This window comes from Vigna umbellata, chromosome 5, assembly GCF_029865625.1.
Source record: "Vigna umbellata cultivar VRB3 chromosome 5, Vumbellata_1.0, whole genome shotgun sequence".
Classification (NCBI taxonomy): domain Eukaryota; kingdom Viridiplantae; phylum Streptophyta; class Magnoliopsida; order Fabales; family Fabaceae; genus Vigna; species Vigna umbellata.
In genome coordinates this window covers 26253651-26277113 of record NC_142169.1, presented here as the reverse complement: position 1 = coordinate 26277113, position 23463 = coordinate 26253651, and the positions used below count along the sequence as shown (strand labels likewise).

Here is a 23463-nt window from a genome sequence, read left to right as displayed (position 1 = left end):
ACGGGTGCGCCGATAACCCATAGCCCCTTTGTAATAAACGGCCCAGATTGATTTCAAAAAATTATGATGGACGGCTAAGATTCAGGGTACACGCCACACTACTAGATATAGTAATTGGGCTGATGTTATGATTATGTAGGGATGGAGACAGAATCTACGGAAGCATACGATATCTTTAATTTAGACTCGAACTGAAGAAGTCACAACTTTTCTACTAGCATTCAATCAATAGTGTAAATGATGCAAAAATAGATCCTTGAATTGTGTTAATTTAAAAACTTTTTTTCTAAATAATAGATATTGTTTGATGATTTCATCTAAAAAATTATATACACAAAATGCAAAGGTAAAAAAAATATCTTTATATAAGTTTCTCTTCCGTATTATGACTATATTTAATTCATGATTCATGCAATATTACAAATAGTGTTTGATAGATTGTGTAGTCTTTATTCTCTATCTTTTTTTTTAAGGGACAGTTTAAATGTATTTCAAAAATTTCGCAAACGGTTAAAATGTCTCTAATCGTTCACTTGTTGGGGAGACTGATTGAATGAATTTAAATCTAAATTTTTTGTTATTTATTTGAGTCAATTTTGGAGGTAAGTGAGAGTGGATTTGGAAGTAAATTTTTTTAATTTGTCACATCAATCAAATTCTACACTAATTCTCACAAACATTACTTCCAAATCCACTCTTACTTACTTCCAAAATCGACTCAAATAAACAACAAAAAATTTACCTTCAAATTCTCTTAAATTTATTCAATCACTCTCCGCCAAATTTAGTGAACAAAACCTAAATAATAATTCATATATTTCACTGTATTTTTCTACGAAAAAGCACTTGATTATTTTCCTGAATAAGATATTAGTTGTTATATATGAACACGTATATCTTGTAGGAGTGAATAATTACGCATCTCTTTTATGTGAAATAAATTGTTTTCTTTTTACTATACTATCTCTCCATAAATAAATAATTATGCTTATTTTCATACTTGCACAAAAATGTTGTTCTAATTTTTTTTAATTCAAATACGTAGGCAAAGTAACTGTAGGAAATAGGTTCTGATTTCGAATATATAGGAAAGTAAATGTTGCAAATAAATTATTTTTATTTATGAAAATTCTGGCACCAAAAAATTATTACTTTATCTCAGGTTAGAACCTAAATTTTTATTTTACTTAGTTGAAATATTTTTTTTCTAGTAAAATTCTGTCGGATTCCTTTTAAATTGAAGTGTGAAAGGTTATTTTTATAAATTACTAACACAATATACAATTTAAATATACCAATTATGACATTAATACTTTGTTCACTTCAATAGATTTGAGAGAGAGAGTGATTAAATGGATTTAAGAGAATTTGAAGATAAATTTTTTGTTGTTTATTTGAGTAAATTTGAAGATAAGTGAGAGTAGATTTAGAAATAAAATTTTTTAATTTGTGACATCAATCCTACACTAATTTTCACAAATTTTACTTCTAAATCCACTTTTACTTATCTCCAAATCCACTCAAATAAACAACAAAAAATTTACTTTCAAATTCATTCAATAACTCTCCTGAAATACATTCAAATGAACAAATCCTGAAATACATTCAAATGAACAAAGCCTAAAGTAATGAGATAATTAAGTGACAAACAATTGCTCAAATAAAAATGTTTGATTCTAGTTGTAAGAAATTCTAGGAAAAAGTTCACTTAAGGAATGTGTTGTTATCAGAAATAAATGATAAATTTGTTGTCATATGAATTACATTATGCTGGGTTTGATTCATGATTAAACTAATCCACTTTAATACGAATGATATTTATCTCCACTCACTTATGCATAACTTTAGACAAAGCTAGAACTCTTATACATCTTCCTCTATTTCGTCTACGGTCTTTCTATTCGTCTTGGTTCATTTTCATCACATCTTATTAACCCTCACATTAAACAAATAAATCTAAACATTAATGTGACGCATATTCTTCTTCATATTAATCCTAAAATTCTTGCATTTGTCCTCCATCATTTGCCTTCGTACCATTTGTCTTTGTCATTAAGTTGATAAACCCAACCTATTAAATTTATGTTAAATGTTAAAAGAAAGACAAATTTATGTTAAACGAAAAAGTAGAAGAAATTTAAAAAGGAAATTGACAATGGAAAAACGATTGAAAAAAATATGATAGATTATAAATTATTCAATCAAAATAACAAAATAATTAGTTTTTTATTAAATTGCTTGTTTATTTAATTACAATTCTTTATATTAATATGTTGTTTCAAGTCCTTCTTTCTTCCCGACAGCTTTGATTCCCTTTAAACGGTTGTCTTCTAAAAAAAATTCTATAATTTACCCTGCTTTCAACTCTAAAATTAATTGTTTAAATTCATAATGAAAACCCAAAATTACATAACTTGACGAAAACCTACTTTATGCACAGATTCGTTTAAAAGGGGGAAACATAGACTAAGTAAAATTGTATAAAATTTTAAAGACGAACTTAACTGAATTTAAGTGACCAAATTTGCCAGCAGCCTTAAATGTTACTTAATCCGCATTAAAAAAAAGTATACCGGTGAAAAGAAAATAATTACCAATAGAATGTACACAGAAATAACTAAAAAAACAATAGCAAATTAGTCAAACAATTTTCTATTTTCAGCAGTATAACTACAACTGTACTCCATACCTAATATCAAATTACCCTATAAAATAAAGGAAAAAAAATACAGGAGGCGAAAACAGTTGTCATCTCATTTTGTGAACTCAGTAATAACTACCGTAATAGGCTTGAGGAACTGCAGCAGGTTGCTGTGCAGGGGCTGCAACAGGTTGCGCATAGGGCTGTTGAGGAACCGCCGGCTGAAATTCAAATTCATACAAAAGAATCAACCTTAATAAAACTAATCATGATTATGTTTACCAGAAGCTATCTATCTATCGAAATATATAAACAACAAACAACATTAGCATGGTTAGTTTTATTCGATCACTTTCCCTTAGAAAAAGAAATCACAATAAAAGTTCCATGGTATCCACTAATCCAAATACATGTTAGGGGCCAAATAATCAACTAAATAAATAAATACTGCTTTGTACCTGTGCAGGATAAGAAGGAGGATAGGCCCCGTATGCAGTACTCGGTGGAACTGATGCGGGCAATTGAGAATTTGCATAATTGCCGCCATATCCAGCATAAGCCCCATAAGAAGCCTGCACCAAATCAGAATGAATCAGTATAGAACATATATCACTCTATCAACTTGCTAAAACAATTGGCGGAGAATGACAACAGTTTGATAACAAAATAATATAACCGTTTCAATTAAACAACGAATTAAAATTACACCTAATTCAGGTGCTTATTTTATGAATATAGGTGTACAAACACAGAATGACACAGAACACGAGTAAAACATCTTAGCTCCGTCATAGAAATACTAATCATTTTAGTACACACCAAAACTATGCGCATTCATGATACGATGTTCATCTATAATCTACAAGTTATAATCTATAACAGCATACAGTGGGAATACCACTTTTGAGTACACATCATTTTCTTATTTCATCCTAAAATATATTTTAATTTTCAATATTTCAAACCCTAAAACTATTATTCTCTTCTTTTATGCAAAATATGAATCTGTATTGTCTTTCCAACATTGTTTTCATTCAAATTATAAATTACACATCAATATAGAAAATAATAACAGATATTTTTTAATTAAATAAAATGATAAAATTAAAATTAGTATAAATATTAATTTTAACTCGATAAAATGAGATAGTATAATAAGAAAATTGTGAAAACACAAGCTCAATGGTGCTAGCTTTGATAAAGATGCTTGAAGCAATCATGGAGTTAAATTGCAAGAATTTAATAAGCAAAACTTCTACTTAAATAATGCTGAAGCTTAGTGGAGTGCGTTTGTCACGTCTTACATGTCCACATTCGTTTCTAAACACAATCAGGATCATATCTGATTAACAAGTATAGCACACAAAAATAGTGAACACTATATTGCTTGACAGATTTGACAGTCTAAACAGCCAAAACAATATCCAGGATTAGAGATTCACACGTATAAACCCCACATACACAATATGCCAGCAAATAAGAAAGGATACCATACCTGCTGGGTGTAGCCAGCAGTCCACTGTTGCCCCTGTGCTTGTGTAACCGGAGGCCAAGTTTGAGGTTGTACTCCATAATTAGTCCATTGGTTTTGTGCATTTGGATACGCACCAATCACGGATTGGGCAGGTGATTGAGCAGAATAAGTTCTTGACGCTTTAACTTTGTCTGAAGCTAAGAAATCCTCAGCATGACGTTTCTTCAACTCTGACATGCTTCTGTGTGGCAAAAACAATTTGGCATGCATATCCTCTGCTCTCTTGATTGATTGAACATCTCCAAAGAGATTCAAAAACTGGAAAATAAACAATTCACAAAAATTAATAATATTCAAATTATAATTCAACAAGTATAGAAAGATAAGGCCTTCGAAAACAGACACATACTTTTAAAAAAAATAAGATATAATAGTTCTTTGAAAACAATAGCAAAAGACCATCAAATAGATGTACAATATCTAAAAAATGTGTTCAATTAAAATAATTATAAAGAGACCGGAATAGAACAAAGATATATTATACTGCCAATGGTATTTGTGAAGCACTGTTACAAAATAAACTACCATTTCAAAACCATTCAAAGAGGCACAAGTTAAATTCAAGGCAATTACCATTTCAAAACCGTTCAGAAAGACAAGTTAAAAATTTAAGGCAGAGAAACATATCAAGATGCCCCTCTGCTAAATTCCCTCCACTCACTCCTATATTTATACTGTGAACATGTTCAACCTTCTATTTTGGTCATGATTTTCCAGTTTCCATTCAAATCATTATCATTCAAAGACTTGAATGAAATTCTGATTTCCTGGCACACATCATAGCCCACAATACATAAATGATCCATGGTAACTTAAAATTTTCAAAAACAATAATTTTATTAAAACTAGGCCGTGCCCCTAGTAACAGCTAGCCATACCAGTTATCCAATAATAAGACTAGTACTGCAAATGACAGTTGTGTTAGTGTTAAAAGAACTAAACTTCTGATCAAGGGCTGCCAAAATCAATAAATTAAACCAATGTTTGATAGATTACCATTATCTTTTCTCAATCTCATTACTGGAAAAGACAAACACACACTTACACACTAGACACAGAAGTAAGCACCTACACTTTCCTGTCACAACCTCAAGGTTAACAATTATCAATAGACTATGGATTAAACCATCCATTATATATTTCTTTACTAAAGTAGCATCGATTGCATTTCACGTTTCAAAGTGGATGTCATCACTGGCAGTCAGTTACAAGGATCAATTGACCCACTGGAAACTTAGACAACCCAATTTCCCAGAAAAACCACTTATTGTAGATGGAATAATAACTAATAAACATACACCAGAAAAAGTAAAAAAAAAAATATCCTAAAGCAATATTTAATTACTCAAGGAAACTCATAAAACACATTCTAGAACATCCTTGATAAAAGGACTTACCTCCAGAAAAATACTAGAAAGTTCCTCACGCTCAATTGCACTAGCTACACTAGGACTCTCTGAGTTAGGCATTATGAATTTGCAAACCCATGACTCCAGAAAGTCGATATCAACTCGCTTTGGAAAGGGTTGAATAGCCTCAAAATGCAATAAGGCCTGCATGTTATTGAATTAAGAATCTCATTAGATATGAGAAACATCATTACAAAAATAAAGAGAAGAATCTCTAAGTACGTAATCAAAGTGAACATAAATAAAGTTAAGACAGACCTCGAGAACTGGTTTTGACAACAAAACATTCTCCAGCCCCTCAACTAAAATCTGTCTTGCCTTCTCTGCATTCCCAGAAGCCTAATGAAAAAATGAGAAGTATTAAAAGAATAGTTGCAAAAACTTGAATTAGTAATTCTCTTCCTAAAATAATTTGGATGCTTTATTTATTGCCATACAAGAGAAGTATACAGGCATAACAGCTAGTATAATTTAACAGAATGAAGACATGCTAAAATAAATTAGCTGTGGTTTAAATTAATCAAACTACCAGTAGTTGGCATTCTAAAACCAATAGGCAAGCTTAAAACAAGGAAAAAGGCATTCAACCCCTTACAAATAGAGATCCTAAACTTCAATTTTATCCTAGTGATCCTTAATCTTTATACTAGTTATCCGTGATCTTTATATTATTTGCAATGCAAACCGTCAACTTCTTTTAACCCTAATCAATACTTTAAACTTTACCGTTTTTTAAAAATAATACCTCAAACTTTAACTTGTACAAATAGTTCTTTAGATCACATTAGATTTAAATTATTTAAGCTATTTTTCAATTATTCATGGACTTTTTATTCCATTTGTCACATGATTATATATATATATATATATATATATATATATATATATATATATATATGTATATATATATGTATGTATGTATGTATATATATATGTGTATATATATATATATATATATATATATATATATATATATATATTTTGATATATAGTAAAAATACAAATTTAAAATAACAAATAATCAAAAAGCCTTTATTCAGTTTTAAATTATAAATTCTATTATATTAAAGTTTGAAAAACTTATTCATACAAATAAAACCAATAAATTATTTAAACTAATTTGAATTTAATATCAAAGACTATTCACAAAAGATGAAACTTCAAGGAATGAGATAAAATTGAAATTTGGGCTATGAACCAAAAAGATATAAAGTTTCAAGTATTTAATTGCAAAGAAACGCAAGTTTAAGGAACAATTAAGACAAGTTTAACTTGTTCACTAGCAAACACATCAAAAGTTTAAGGGAGCTGAATACTTTTCTTCTGAAAAGAAAAAGGAATGCATTTAAAAACAATAGCCAGCTTTAGATAGGAACAAAGACACAGAAGAGTATTTGCATAAAAAAATGTTAAGGACATACCAAATAAACAAATCGAGAATACTGAGCAAACAACATCGGCAATGTTTGTGAATGTTCTTTTCCTTTCTCAATAGCTATGGCCTGTTCATACAAGGAGAAGGCATCCTCCATTTTTCCCTGTAATATCAATGTATAGAAAATATGTAAACAAATCAGCCTAGAATTAAGTCAAATCTAGAAAGAGTTTCTCAAGCCAGTATACCAATCGGCGTTCCATATTGGCATGCCTGATTATTGCTTCAAGAAGACCAGGGGAAGTTTCAGTATGCACAAGCTGATAGGCAGCTCTAGCACCCTCTATATCTCCATTCTGCTCCTTAAACCGCGCAGAAAAAAGATGTATCTCCGGTTGTCTCTGCATTATAATAAACAAACAAAATGACTAAACTGAAAAATTAATGTTAACTCTTCTCGGGCACTACTGAACACTACATTGTCTAAATCAAGAAAAGGGACCAACAAATGGAATGCACATGTATGACACACTGACAGGCCAAAATAATGACAGATATACAAAAACACTATTGGGCCATCCACTTATTACCTTAGAAGTTCAAATTTTAGGAAACGTGATTTTCAACGTAGTATCAATGCCTCTAAAAGCAAATGTCTGAAACTAAATTATTGCTACCACCATTACTAGGCCTTCTATATAATTGAGTTTCGACAAATCAACATATAAAAGATTCTCTCACCTCAGACGGGCCATATGTCAAGAGAAAAGAATTAAACTTTTATATATCCACAACTTGGTGCAATGTATCTTCAAAGAAATCACTCTCACACGCAAAACGGTAAAATATAGATGAAAAAAACCAAACAATACAGCATTACAATACCCCTTCTATATTTCTAGTCAAAACATACTTAAGGAAATGTTATCATTTTTTCACATGATTAGAAGTGACAAGTCCCAGAAGTCACAAAGTCATCAACGTTCTAAATGGACAATAAATATTGAGAAAGCTGAAAGCTCTTATTCTGAAACATTAACTATAATCAACTACTATTCCCCTAATGAGGCAGGTTTGACTTTGAGCATATCATCACACAAGTTCAAGTAGATAAATCGCTTGCTCACTTCATCCAAAGTTTAAAAACTTTATATGAACTCAAAAATAAATGCATCTCTATGAATTATATTTAGATGAAATTACCTTAACAAAGACTTGGGTGGCTCGGGCAAGAACATTATTTGCAAGATCCATGTTTCCACTGGCTTCCATACACAAAACATAGCGTATCCAATACTCAGGATAATTGGCACATGCAATGACACACCTCTCATACAACTTGACAATCTAAATCACACAAAAAATCAGATTGTTGTAAAAATTGTTATCAATGATAATAAATACACAAGAAAAACCAACAATATAAACATAAAAGGAAAATACAAAGCATCAAGAAATACTCCTTAGCGGGACAGAGAGGCCCCTCAAATATGAAAGGAGGGACCCTCCTTGCCTGTGACAGATGATTAGGAAGATAACAAGACACCTGCATGCATAACATTCGCACTTTAAAAAGAGTGAATTTTTACAAATGCATGACGAACCTAGAATGTCCTCCGACAAAATAGGGTTTGAAGTACTTAGCCTCAAGAAACCAAATTGAAGGCCCATGCTTTAGTCTCAGTTCAATTTCCCGATTAAAAAGTTGCTTCATCCAACGGATTAGCCAATAAAACATATAATGCAACAGATATTACTTACTGTAAGTCAATCTATAACAATAAAAATCAGTAACACAATGCAATCTTAAAGGAAACCATTTGTACCTTGCTTAAGTCACCTTCCCTTTCTAAAAAGTCCAGATAGTTGTGCCAATTTTCGAGCTCTCCAACATTGAGAGGCCGGACGTGAAAATAGGGCCTTCGGATGGCTGTTTCAAAACCAATGATCTTAGAATCGAACTCTTTAGCTTTTTTATAGATCTCTTCTCTTATGGCGATATACTTCTCCAACTCTTCTGCTTCTGTTAAGCCAGCACTTACAGATTTAGGAGACTTCTCTGCACCATCAGGATGAACCTCTCCCTCAGCACCTTGTCCAGCAGTAGCCTCTGAAGCAACACTTACAGCAGCTTCTTCAGCAGTTCGTAACTCTGACAAAGGTCGGTTTCCAGCTAACTCCTTGAAGCTGCAACACCGTGACCACCAAGGGTTTAAAATCAACCCCCAAAAACAGAGCACATAAACAAGAACAATTTTCTACTGATAATAGAGGAGAAATGAATTTAAAACACATAATCACCTGCTGAAATACCGATCTAATTGTTGATTTGGATTCTCTAATATTCTGGTGTAAATTATGGCAAGGCGAGCCCAGTCCTGCTGCATGTACTCATATTCAATGTATTTATCCCAGAGGGGAAAAGAAAGATAATCTGTTCCAACATAAGCCAATCCTCGTTCGAAAAGCCTGAAACATGTGAACAGTTCTGGTTAATATTTCACTTTTGAAAATATCCATTTACTGATGCACATCCATGTATGGGAGACAGCAGCACTAATGTTCAAGGAGAACAAACAAATCACTCGTAACATCATGTAAGACATCCAAACGCTGCATTTACCTTCCTGCAATAAATCATACTATGTCTGAGAAATGGAGCAGTCATAGAGGCCATCTTAGCCCTTAACCAGATGTGATCTTCTCGGCAGCAATTTGCAAATTGATGCACCTCAGAGTGTCAAAGATAAAGAGAGCTACCATTCCAAAAAAAAACTAGAGAACTATGGACTTTGAAATGAAATGGAAAAAAGTATATTGGAGAAAATGACCCTAAAATTTTCAAACTACCACAAATAGTGGACTCAAAACCAAGGATTTAAACATCAGAATGGAAAACATTCTGGCATGAAATCCATCAAAGCTTTTCCGCCATAAAGGGAGATATCACTGTTGCACGCATTCTGAAATTAGGTTAGAAAGCAGGCATGAAACAGCTGAGCCTAGTGAATGGAAAACCAAATCAAAATCTCCCAATGCAAAAATAAAAAATAAAAAGACAAAGGATGACAAACAACTAAACTTCCATTACCTACGAACAGTGTCGGGATCCCCATACGTGCTTATAGCAAATATGCAATAATGCAACCAAATGTCCACTGAATATGTAACCCCTTGAACAGCACGCTCATACACCTCAACAACTTTATCTATAGAGCCAAGTCGTGCCTCATGGTCAGCATATTTCTTCCAATAACCGTAGCACAAGGGAAATTCTGCTAGAAAGGAATCATAAACTCTTCGAATCTTCAGAATATTGTCCTTCAACAGAGAAATCATTAATGAGCTTCACAAGCATCAAAAAGTAAGGCCCACACAGTAGTAATCAAATATATTGCATTAACTCCACAACTGAACAAACAATTTTAAGGATATTAAACATCCACAAAATAGAGAAAAAGGGGAGGAGGATGTTACTTGGTAACATAAATAAAAATTACAAACGAAATTAATAAGTTGCAAATACTTGTTTGACTGTTACTGCAATAAAAACAAGAGAATCCGCCCACAAAAAGTATTGTATATATAGACACTTCTAACTATGAATACAAAGGCAACAGAAATACAAATTCAAAAATATAGCATTACAAAACGCATATTATATTGTATATCATATATCATATATTTAACAAATCTGAAAGCAAAATGAATCAGTTATTTATTCAAAGCCAACCTAGTTAGAATACTGGTTTGTATTACATGTTATACAGTGATGAATAAAGCAAATCTCTAAGAAATATAAAAACAGATATTTCACAAGTATATTTGGCAGCCAACTCTTCTGCCATAAACATCCAAAAACACTCACACGATAACCGGAGACACTAGATACAAAAAATTATTCAACCACCCAACTTGTGCATCTGAAATACGAAAATAGTAGTGCATCCCAAAAACATAATTTAAGTCAACAAACATACCTCGGCTACCTTCTCTGTCTCTTCAATCAAGGAAGTCCAGGCACTGAAATCTAAAGAATTAGCTCTTACAATATTCCACAGTCGATCTTCCTCAGCAGACAAGGCAGCTCCTAATGGTAAGAAAAAATTGAATGAATAGCACCATGTTCATAAATGAGCAAAAGCATTACAAAAACAAAACTATTGAAAGCCTCACATACAATAAGCATTGGATTAGTAATATAAAAGACAGCCTCCCACAGAAAATTACACTAGTTTCAGTCCTACAATTTTTAAGTGCACCGTTATATTTGTACAAAAAATAAGTTTTACAAATATTATCAATGATTTTGAATTGAACCATGTCAAATTATAAGTTTAACCTAGACTAAATATCAAGCAAGTTGAAATTAAAGCGAACATAAATATCCAAACAGCATCACCCTAACGTATTTCGTTTTCTTTCACATCATATCTCAATCACGTATACCAGAACCATCACATTATTGCTTCTGCATATTTTTTATTCAAACAGATGTGGTTATCTGACTGTACAAAGAAAGTTAGACTTGCGTCAAAAAATACTCTACATCTACTCTCTCAGACCTGTATGCTAGGTACAAACTATCATGTTGATAGAAACGGGTAAATTAGAGACCACTTGTTTCCAGGCTTCAACTCCACTTCCAGTGCATGTGATGAGTAAAACTCTTCCTTTTTCCATATAAAAACTGTTATAAAAAGTCACTGACTATCAACATGGATTTGCTAATTCACGTGGTAAATCGTAAGAACTTGCAGCAAGATCTATTAGATATTTGCCAGTTACTAAACCATTAAGACCTTTTATGTCTTCCTCATGATTATACACCAAATAGTTCTGCCCCTAAGCTTGACATTTAGGACTCAACCTTTTGCACAAAAATAAAGTAAAGACAGAACAACAAAATTCATAAAATATATTCATAACATGAAAAAAAAAATACACACCGTAGCCATCTGCGAGTTGTTTTTCATCAACCGACCCGTCAATGTTTTCCAATGCATTTCCGTTTTCAAGTCCGTTCGTCACTGAACCGACTACACCACCGTTGACAGATGAACTGTAGTTAGAAGCCAGAGCAGGCTCAGCAGCAGTGCTTCCAACCCCAGCAGAGGCTTCGTTAGCATCTGGCACTCCACCAGCTGGCTTGGTATCACCAGTAGCATTGAATTGGGATTGCTGTAGAACAGAATTCGGATCCCCAGTATACGCATTCACATCACCAGTATTAGAATAACCAAATCCATACGTTGAAGTGGACTGAGCTCCTTCTCCAGCCGGTTGATCAGCAGTAGCACCTGCCTCGAGAGTAGGATTTGACCCAGACTCGGCATAACCAGCCGAAGCATATGCCTCAGCAGCGGAATGAGCGGATGCTTCGGTAGCAACGGATTCACTATCTGCCATACTTGAATAAAAAACATGGTAACAATAATTCGAAACAATTAGCGAGGGCGTTGAACGCGAAACCGTAATTCAAAATCATAGTAACAATAATTCGAAATGTAAGATCACCAACACCAGATAATCCAATGCAGGCGTCAGCACAACACAAAATTTGGTTTCAAAGACAGATAACCAGGACAATATATCAACAGGTATTTTCAATCACTAAAATCCCTAGGGTTTCAAACACAAAACCCTAACCGAGAGTGAAGGGAACGCTCGAAGTACCTCAAAGAAGAGAAACAACTTCGTCGCCGAGAAAAGATTGCGTCTTTCCTTCTTCGAAGACGAAATTAAAACCTGTGGTGGCTGTTTTTGGTGGTTAATCAAGTAACACGAATTGAAATTGCGAAGTAGGGCAATAAAAACGTGAGGTGCTGCAGTTATATAGCGGAGAAGTGGGAGTTGGCGGCTCCATGGCGCGTGATGGTTCTGTTAGATCTGATGCCGTACGTGATGGATAATGCTACGATCTGAACCGTCCGTGCTAACATACTATGATGTAATGGGCCTAGTTTTGTCAAAACTGACATTCGTGGCGTCACTGCTCAGTAACAACACATACATTACATGGGTTACTCAAAAGGAATGACCTGGGTGCTTCCCATTTGTTGCGCTCCGAAGCCCTTTTTTAGTGAGCCCAAACTCTAAAAAACCTTCTTTTATTTTACTTTTTTACTAATTTACTATTTTAGTATACTTGTAGAAAAATATATGCATGTTATTTTTTTATAATAATACAAAATGATAAAATTGTAATTACATAAATGATTATAATTAGATAGAATAGTTTTAATTTATTTTATAGGTATTTTTACCGTTCTAAATAATTAATTTAATTTAGAATATAGTTAAATTTTAAAAATAAAATGATTAAATTGAAAAACAAAAAGTAACTAAAGGATAAAATTAGTAAGTTAACTATTATAATTTTAAAAAACGGTTATATATTAAATGATAGAAATAAAATAAAAACAAAATGTGCGCACCAAAACAAATAAATATAAAATTACTATTTATCTTTAAAAACTTACTTGTATATTATATAATTGGAAAATTATAATTTAGTATAAAAGTATATACAAAATTTATAAGACATATTTTATTGTTAGATTATCCAAACTGAAAAATCTTTTTACTTTCAAATTATATTGTTTGAAAACTTTGCGCACATGCAGTGTAATAGGTGTAATTTGAATAATATTTCTTTATATAAAAAAATTATAAATCATACAGTTTAAAAGTTATTGTATGACACATACACGGATCGAACTATCACAAGTTCAACATGGAAGAAAACCTATTGGCGTCTATCACATTCAACTAATAATATAATTAAACTAAACATGTTTATAATCTATTTTAATAAAATTAAAGCTTGATTAGTTCAATCTTAAACAAAAATTTATAAGAAACCTATAAATATATATCAAATGTGTGGTTGTTAAATTTTTGCAACAAATTTATTATTATATTAATTATTAAACAAAATACCAAATTGACTTGTATCTTTGTAATGCATTAGCATTATATTTCATCGACTCAAGAACACTAACAGCAAAAAAAATAGTAAAAATAGATTGAAGTAAACATTTAACCTAAAACAATTAATTTTTACTTTAAAATTATATAGTATAGATTTAGATTACTTGTAAGATTTAAAAAACAAATAAAATAACTTTCAGATTAGCGAAAATCATGAGCAATATTCAAGTTCGATAATCTTTAATATTTTTTTCTTAAATTCATTCCTAATACAAAGTATAGACATAGATGACACAACAGCAAGCTGGAAAAAAAATTAATCTTCTACTCACCCTATGAAGGTGTACATGAAAATTATTGGGCTGCATAATGGAATGAGCTCTTCTTTTTATTTTCAACTTGACTTAACACATAATGTTATTCCACACAATAGACTACTTGCTAATATGTAAATGATATAAAAGTCTAACAAAAATAAATAAACAGATATTTTCAAAATATTTCAGCATTTTCTACATTCTTAAATTTTCTATTCATATGAGATGAATGATCATTTCTATGGTACAGTGAGCACTGAAGTATGTTTACAAAAAAAGTTATAGATTTTGATTGATATTTTTAGTTATTGAGATTCACTTTTGGAGTTTAGAAAACAATTTAGAAACTAATAGTTTAAGTAGTTAAAATATTGATAAAAAATCATAAAGATTAATTTAAGTTCTAATTTATAATTTAATTATAAGTTGTTGTCAATAATGGAGATTGTTTTAAATATCGATAACTTTTTGTGCCTAAAATAACGTTTAAATTAGTTAGTATAAAGATTAATTATTTTTTTGTTTCTAAATAGTTATTATTTATTAACTTTTCTATAACATAAATGTGAAACACATTATATTTGTCTTAGACCGTAAAAAAATAACCAAATATTATTCATGTTAAGTCATGGATATTGAACATGTTTAAGTAGGTAAAAAAGTTGGTGAAACAATTGTAAAAGTGTAACATCTTTATTGTATGTATGTCTAGAAGACAAGACCTAGTGTGTATCACCTCATAAATATGTTAATAAGATAAATATTCACATACTATATCAACAAGTAAGACTAATTTATTAATTGATATTTGAAGATGCAGTTTGTACCGTATGACCCGAATAGTCATATATACATCTCACATCAATCAAGTCGGACGGCTTCAGAGTAGAGGAAGCAACTTAGTGAGCGAATGAAATAGAATTGATAGACAAGACCGAACAGCCAAATACAGGGGCGTTCGTCCTTAGCCGATAAACATGTTTATCTACGATGATTAAGATAAATGGTGGAAGTATTGAATTGAGACTGGGGCAGGATTAAGGTTTTTCTAATCTCAAGTTCATGTCAAAAAACTATAAATATAGGTCAAAGGTAAGAGGTGTGTGATCGCATTTACATTTACTACCATTAGACTAAACTCTCCTACGGATAGTTTAATGCTTTTAGCATTAAAAACCTTTGGTAGGTACCCCTCCGAACGGTAGAGTGAAGACGATGACTTGAGTTAGCTACCAAACAACATCCCAAGAGAAATTGTGTAGGTGTTTGAAGTGACTCGACCTCGTACTCGAAACAAAGTTAATGTTTTTTAGTTTTTTTTTCTTCTAGTTTATTTTATTAGTTTATATGGTTTATTTTATCAGTTATGATACTTGTAAAATAAATTTATTATTTGATTTTATTTTAGATTTTTAATAATAATATTAATTGCATTAGTGATGAGTTATTTCATTCACAATGAAATACGAGTTTTAATTCATTTATTATTTAAAATTGTGAAAAAAATTACTATAATTTTGATATCATTAATTTTGCTCAAATACTTCAAATTTATGTTTATCATAATTAATTAAATAAGTGGAGCAACACTAAACATAATAACCTAGTCTGTCCTAATATAGAAAGAGAAGATAAAAAAAAGTTCATAAAAATTTTGTGAGTATGGATTAATTAGGACTAGCTCATAAATTTTTGTAAACATAAAAAAGTATAATTTTTTAAAATATAAACAAAGATCATTATGAAAATTAAATATTTTTTAAGATAAACTACATGTTCAAACATGATTATAACACACCATAACAAAGTTAAGGATGAGGAATTGACAATATGTCACAATCCTTGAGGTTGTGTTTGTTTGGAGTGAGACATTGTACTTAAAGACAAGGGATGAATGAATGTTCATTTTGGTGGATTTGAGAGTGAGAGAAGGAGAGGATTAGCGAGGATTAGCAGGATACAAGAATTTTTCATATTTCTCTTCAACTGAGGAGAGTTTGTAGTCATATAGGTGAAAACATAATTATACCCTCGTTATGTATGACATCGTATTCACGTGTCTGGTTTATGAATGTATCATTTAACAACCATCAACTGGATTATATGTGGTGAGATTACATCTTCATGAAGTCATAACTTTAAGTTTTCGTTAGAGATCAAAGAAGGAGGAGCATTATATAAAAGGGAATTGATTCCTAAACAAGCTGAAATTAATCTCATGGTTAATATAAAGGAGTTGAAATTGATTTCATTGAGGTTGTAATCGATTCCATGGATACGAAGAAAGAGTTAAAATCGATTCCAACATGCTTGGAATTAGATAGGCTATGCGTGTAACTGATTATAGCATTTTGCTTGTGTGTTTCATATTTTAACAGTGTTATATTAAAGTTCAAGTGTTGATACAAGGGAAAAAAAGTAAACAAAAACAACAAAAAGTCGTTCATCACATTTTTTGATTGTTTTGTTGAGCTCGACCAAAGTTTTTCGAGCTCGACAAAGACGTTAATAAGCTCGAAAAAGACACTATAAAACTCGACTAGACATGGTTATAGAGACTTGGCGGTTGTGGTGGTGAAATGGCAATGGTTATGGAAACTCCTTTTATGGACACGTTGTGGAAAATGTGATTGTCTGAGCTCGACCAACGTTTATTAAGCTCAACAAAAGCGTTGTTGAGCTCGACTATACATGATTATGTAGACTTAGTGGTTATGGTGGTGAAGTGTCAATGACTATGGAAACTCCTCTTATGGACACATTAAGGAAAAATGTAATTATCCTTGGTTGTTGGACTACCATGACATTTATATTCATGATTTTGGTTCTAATCAATTTAAGGAGATTGAATCAATTGAATAAAATGCATTGCAGACAATAGGCATAGATAGGAAAAGAGCTTTAAAATTCATGCACGAGTTAAGTAAAGATAATTAATTTAGTTATTTAACTTGTGAGTTTAGGTTTATGTAAAAGTATATAATAATTTATAGTATTCTGGTATAAGTTTAGTTAATTTAGTAATTTAATTATACTTTTATACAAATAATAATTTAATTATAATATCGTCAAACAATACCTTTGCATTTAATACTTATAATCATTAATATTAATAAATAATAATATTAATAATAATAACTTTTATTGTTATTATTATTGAATAATAATAATATATTAATTTTTATAATAATGATAATGGATTCTAACTGCAACCAATTCCAACATATATGAGATTGATTCCAACAACTTAGAATTAATTTTGTGAGGTGTTGTAAGTCATTATAGGAGGTTGTAATCGATTCAATATCATCCTAACACATTCTAATACTATTATTTACTTAGCTAATTTATTCTCTTACTTTTGTTCTCGTATTTTATTTTATTGAGTTATTATTATGTTTTTTCATCTCTTGTTACTGGTTATTAGTTTTACTTATTTATTAAGTTGTATGAATTTATGAATCATAGTCTCACGTGAATGTTTTATGTGCTAAAGATAAAGATGATATTTGTGAGAATCTGATAAAATTAATACACTTAAATCCATTCTCTGATCACTGTTTTAATACACCTGCCACGTCAAAATTCCACTAAATCCTCTCTGCATGCACTGAATGCCATATGTCAATTTGGAAGCTTCTAAAATCAGTATTTGGAAACCAGGTGGCAGTGAATAACTGCTCAACCGTTTGACGAAGGAGAGAAAGTGATTTCTCTGAAAAACACTTCTCTTTCTTGCATGCAATCACCTTCTTCCTCTAGAATTCTGATCTTCCATCTTCTCTGAAATTGTCTCTGCACTCTTTCATCTCCTCTCTAAAACAACTCACTATCAATCCATCTGATCTCATTTCAGACACCACAGAATCATTCCCTGCACAGTGAGCATCATTTTGATCCGAACAGAATTGAGAACCGAACTGGTAAGTTCTCATTCTGCATAATTGTTCATTTAGTTCATGCGGACCAAAATTCTGGTTGCATGCATGATTAGAAATCTGATCTGTTATAATCTTGGTGTATTAGATTTAGTGGAAAGTGGTTGAGAGAATTTCTGGATAGAAGCCGTGAGAGAACAAGTGAAACTCTAGCATTTTGAAGTGCACTGTCATATCAGGTAAGGGAAGCTTTAGGGATTTAATTTAATACTGGTTTGATTGTATGAAAGCAATGTAATGTGCTGGAATGTCTGAACTGCATGACAGAATCTATGTTTGAGTGTGCATAAATGAGTATGGTAGTACTGGATGTTTGAATTGTATGATATGTATGAAGTTTGGAGTATGCATGTACGAGTATGTTGTACTGGTGGTATATGACTGTAAATGCTTTGAACTGTATGTTTATGATGTTACTGGTTGAACTGTATGCAGAGAATGAGATGTGTGATTTTGAACAGGATTGAATTTCTGTATGGTTGGAATGAAAATGATTCGAATGTATGTTGATGATGATATCTGTGAACTGGAAAATGGAAGATTTTGTATGAGATGAGATTATAAAATGAATTCTGTAATGTCTAAGATTTATGGTGGAAATAAATTATAAGTTAGGAAAAACTGTGGAATTATCGGGTTGAAAAATCTGGAATTTTCATCTTCTCTGATTGATCAGGTGCGCTCGTTATCGAACGGTCTTATACCGTTCGGTTTCCTTGGAACATCACTTAGAATAAGGATTCTTTCATTTGGAAAGGACCCTGATCTGGAACGAGCGTTATTAGTTGTCAAGAGTTAGGCGTGAGCGTTCGGCTTAGCCTAGCGTGTCCAAAAATTTAAAATAAAGTGAAGTATAGTTAGGACGCTCGGTTTTGTTTACCAGCGTTCGTCCTAAGCAACACTTAGTATTATACTGAGCGTTCGTCCAAATGAACACTCAATCTTAGATTGAGCGTTCGTCCGGGTTAGCGTTCGGTCTGATACCGAACGTTCATTCAAATGCGCATTCGTTCCCAGGCGCGTTCGTTCTATTTGGTGCTCGGTCATTAACCTGGCGTTCGTCCTGAGCAGCGTTCGGTTTTGTAATTGAACGCTCGTCTTTTCTTGCTTCGAGAGCGAACACATATGGCGTTCGTCCAAATTGTTAATTAATGTTCGGTCTTTGACTGGCAGTACTCGTTCCGAATTTATCAAAGCTCTAATTATTTATTTGAATCCCGTTAAACTGTGATGGTCCTTTTCATTCAACCTCAAGTCTTTATACTTAGAATTTTTCATAAGTATTATTCGGATCTCTTAGACTCAAATTCAGCTAAATTATTCAATTGTCTCAATGACTGTGAATGAATACTGGTGCGTTTCTTTTGTTCAGAAACGTGATAGCAGCGTACTGTAATGCAATCATATTGGTCTAATAAATGAGAAACTTTGAGTTAAATTAAGAGAGTGGAACACAGAATGGAAATCTGAATATGATGATGGATAATAATGTGTGAATGATGGTGTGGATAGATTTTATTGGATTGTATATGAGCGTTCCAAGGAGGAACGTCTCCATGATGAAAATATGAGAAGTAGTGTAGTATGACCATGGATAAGCTACTGATGGCTGTTCATCCTGATATTCCGTGATTGCTCATCCTCAAGTAGAGGAGGGTAGTTCATGCGTGGGAATGGCAGGAGGCACTAGTCCTATATAGTACTTGGGCTGATAAGGGCTAACCTCGGGTGGCAGCTGTTGAGGGTATCCCAGTTACTACATCACCCGGGTGCAAGAACGCCTGTAGATACATGGATCATACAGTCCGGACAGTCTTTAGTTATGAGAGTTTGGATGAGCTACTGTATGCGTGAATATATATATATGTTTGATGTTGAATAAAATGTATGATTGATTGATTATGATTAAAAATGATGTTGATTGTATTGAATTAAATTACCTAAGCTTACCCTTGCAATTTCCTTGTGTTGTCTACTGTTTCTGTATGTCCGTCTTGTCAATGCAATGATCATCCGTTGTGGATGTGAGCAGATGGTGAGGCACCCCTTGAATCTATGCTGGAAGAAGAAAATTTGGAGGATGCCAACCTTGTGGAAGTTGAAGTTAAAGCTGAGCAGTAGAGGCTCGTCTCTGTAGTAGCCGTAGTCGGTTTTTCTGTGCTGTATTTTGACAGTTCTGTATATAGTTCTGCAGAATTGTAAATCTGAACTGGTTTCTGTATTTTGAGGAAGTTCCGAGTACTGTTATGTGCTGTATGTTCAGTTTTAAATTTCTGAACAGCTTCTGTAAATTACTGTGCGTGCTGTTTTATTTTTGGAGCAGCTGTTATTTATATTAAGACTGCACTGTATTTTCTATAAATGTGATTAGTTCTGATTAATGGTAATTACTATTTATTGGGATGTTACATTTATTGGTATCAGAGCAGTTTTGTTCTTTTAAGGACATATAGGGTATGAGTGCACTGTGCTTTTCGTTGTGTGCTTGATATGTGTTTGATGAGTTAGTAATTTTTAACTCTTGAACATATCTAACGTACGTTTTCTCTGATCCAGAAAACGAATGGCTCCTAGACTTCCTCCCCCACCTCAGCCGAATGAATCTGATGCACCAGTTAGTGCCCGTGTGTTGGAGGCAGTCATAGACAGGCTTCAACAACAAAACACAACTTTGGTGGAGCAGAACGCTGCCTTGATGAGGCAAAACCAGGAAGCAATACAAAGTTTGGAGGCTTCTCGTGTTCATTCAGAAGCAACGCAGAGACAACTAATGGATATTTTGGCAGCTGGCCGAGGCACACCAGGAGCCTCTTCCTCTAATGCTGTACCTCATGCAGAATGGAGTTTAGAGAGTTTCTTGCAGCACCATCCTGCCAAGTTCAATGGCAGGGGACTTCCGGATGAAGCTGATCAGTGGCTTAGAGATATGGAGCGGATCTATGATGCCAAAAGATGCCCAAATGAAAATCGGTTGGCATATACAGAGTATTTGTTGACAGGAGAAGCTAGCCATTGGTGGTCCAGTATGAAGATGTTGTTGACTGAAGCGCAGAATCCAGTTAATTGGGAGGTTTTTAGAGCAAAATTTTATGAAGAGTATTTCCCAGACAGTGTACGTTTTGCCAAAGAAGTGGAGTTCCTTCAACTGGTGCAAGGCAGTATGTCTGTTTCAGAATACACAAATAAGTTCAAGCATTTAGTGAGGTTTTATACAATGGCGACTAGTGAAGAGTGGCAGTGTAGAAAGTTTGAAAATGGATTAAGAAGTGATCTGAAGGTGTTGATATCCTGCTTATGTATTAAATCCTTCCCTGCCATGGTTGAAAGAGCAAAAGTATTGGAGAAGAACGTTGCGGAGGCAGAACAACAGAAGAAGCAGCAGTTGAATAGGGGACAGGTGGTGTCCAGAAACGCTACGAACTTAAGAAGATATCCATACGTTCGTCCAACTCAGTCATCTGGTGGATCGCAGGCCTTGGTCACTGTTGGCCAAACTGGACAGCCAAGGAGTTTGACGTGCTATCAGTGTGGAGGACCACATTTGAGGTGGGCTTGTCCTCAACTTGCTGGAGGGAAACGTTGTAATAAATGTGGGAGGAACGGACACTCAGATCAGGAGTGTAACATGGGAGGCCGTGCAGTGATGAGACCTCCAAATGCTGGAAGAGTTCAACAGGGAAGAGGTGGACGTGCACAAGCAACAGGAAGGGTGTATGCCATTACTGGTGCTGAAGCTGCTCGTTCAGGTACACTGATCACCAGCACTTGTTTACTGTTTGGGAAGCCTTGTGGTGTGTTATATGATTCGGGGGCAACTCATTCCTTCATCTCGAAGGAGTGCGTTGAGAAACTGGGATTAGTGGAGAGCGAATTACAGTTTGATCTGGTGGTGTCAACCCCAGCAGCTGGTGGGATCAAGACATCTACAGTTTGTGTGAGATGTCCTATAGAAGTTGAGGGGCGTAAATATAAAGTTAATCTCATTTGCCTACCCCTTCAAGACTTAGAAGTAATTTTGGGAATGGATTGGTTAACTACCAATCGGATCCTCATTGATTGTGGTAATAAGGAGCTAGTTTTCCCGGATGAAGAAGAAGAAGAACTGTCAATTACTCTTGGACAGTTAAAGGAAGATATCATGGAGGGAGCAAGCTGTTTCCTTATCATGACGTATGAAGGTAATGAGATAAAACGTTCGTCCAATATTGATAACAGTGGAGGGCGTACAGTGGTGGATGAATTTCCAGATGTTTTTCCTGATGAAGTACCTGGTCTACCTCCTATCCGTGAGGTAGAATTCACAATTGATTTGGTAACCACTGCTGCACCCATCTCGGTTCAGCCTTACAGAATGGCACCAGCTGAATTGGTAGAGCTTAAGAAGCAGATTGAGGAATTGATGGACAAGAGGTTCATCCGCCCAAGTGCTTCACCTTGGGGAGCACCTGTATTATTGGTAAAGAAGAAGGATGACAGCTCACGGCTATGCATTGATTATAGGCAGCTTAATAAGCTGACCATCAAGAACAAGTATCCTCTTCCAAGGATTGATGACCTGCTGGACCAGTTGCATGGTGCGTGTGTATTTTCTAAGATTGATCTTCGTTCGGGCTATCATCAAATCAGAGTTAAAGAGGAGGACATTCAGAAGACTGCATTTCGGTCACGCTATGGCCATTATGAGTATGTGGTGATGCCCTTTGGAGTGACAAACGCACCTGCAATCTTCATGGATTACATGAACAGAATTTTTAGACCGTACCTGGATAAATTTGTTGTGGTGTTTATTGATGACATCCTCATTTATTCCAAGAGCTTTGAAGAGCATGAAGACCATTTGAGGACTATCTTGAGTGTATTGAGGGAGAAAGAGCTGTATGCCAAGCGTTCAAAGTGTGAATTCTGGATGAAGGAGATCCAATTTTTAGGTCACGTTGTGTCTGCTGGTGGTATTGCAGTGGATCCAGCCAAGGTGAAGGCAGTGCTGGATTGGGAGAGTCCTCGTTCTGTAACAGAAGTTAGGAGCTTTGTGGGGCTTGCGGGCTACTATAGGCGATTCATTGAGGGATTTTCTAAGATAGTAGCCCCTCTGACTTACCTCACCAGGAAGGACCAGCCGTTTGCTTGGACAGATAGATGTGAGGAGAGCTTCCAGGAATTAAAGAGGAAATTAACGAGTGCTCCTGTGTTGGTCATTCCAGATACGGCCAAACCTTTTGAAGTGTATTGTGATGCATCATATCAAGGTTTGGGCTGTGTGCTGATGCAGGAAAGAAGGGCCGTGGCTTATGCTTCAAGACAGCTGAAAATCCATGA

General features: G+C 33.7%; 2 protein-coding genes across 4 annotated transcripts; one reads left to right on the top strand and one right to left on the bottom strand.

Annotated features, from left to right (window-relative positions):
* Positions 1 to 2614: 2614 nt before the first annotated feature.
* PRP39 (Tetratricopeptide repeat (TPR)-like superfamily protein) lies at positions 2615 to 12796 on the bottom strand. Of its 3 annotated transcripts, XM_088115535.1 has the most exons (15): positions 12636 to 12796; positions 11909 to 12369; positions 10940 to 11049; positions 10051 to 10280; positions 9261 to 9428; positions 8786 to 9146; positions 8473 to 8505; positions 8163 to 8306; positions 7208 to 7360; positions 7006 to 7122; positions 5843 to 5923; positions 5573 to 5728; positions 4137 to 4433; positions 3100 to 3213; positions 2615 to 2862 (listed from the first exon to the last, which is right to left on the bottom strand). In XM_088115535.1, the coding sequence occupies exons 2-15, from the start codon at positions 12366 to 12368 to the stop codon at positions 2767 to 2769; spliced, it is 2520 nt and encodes an 839-aa protein (XP_087971661.1). In that variant the 5' UTR covers position 12369; positions 12636 to 12796; the 3' UTR covers positions 2615 to 2766. The 3 variants fall into 3 exon arrangements, with proteins under 3 accessions (XP_087971661.1, XP_047167167.2, XP_047167169.2); XM_047311211.2 differs by lacking the exon at positions 8473 to 8505; XM_047311213.2 differs by lacking the exons at positions 8473 to 8505; positions 10051 to 10280; positions 10940 to 11049; positions 11909 to 12369; positions 12636 to 12796 and adding an exon at positions 9583 to 9893.
* A 4931-nt stretch (positions 12797 to 17727) lies between these two features.
* On the top strand, positions 17728 to 23463 carry LOC148198015 (uncharacterized). Its single transcript, XM_088115697.1, has 5 exons — positions 17728 to 18132; positions 18236 to 18326; positions 20180 to 22438; positions 22490 to 22571; positions 23417 to 23463. The coding sequence occupies exons 3-5, from the start codon at positions 20711 to 20713 to the stop codon at positions 23461 to 23463; spliced, it is 1857 nt and encodes a 618-aa protein (XP_087971823.1). The 5' UTR covers positions 17728 to 18132; positions 18236 to 18326; positions 20180 to 20710.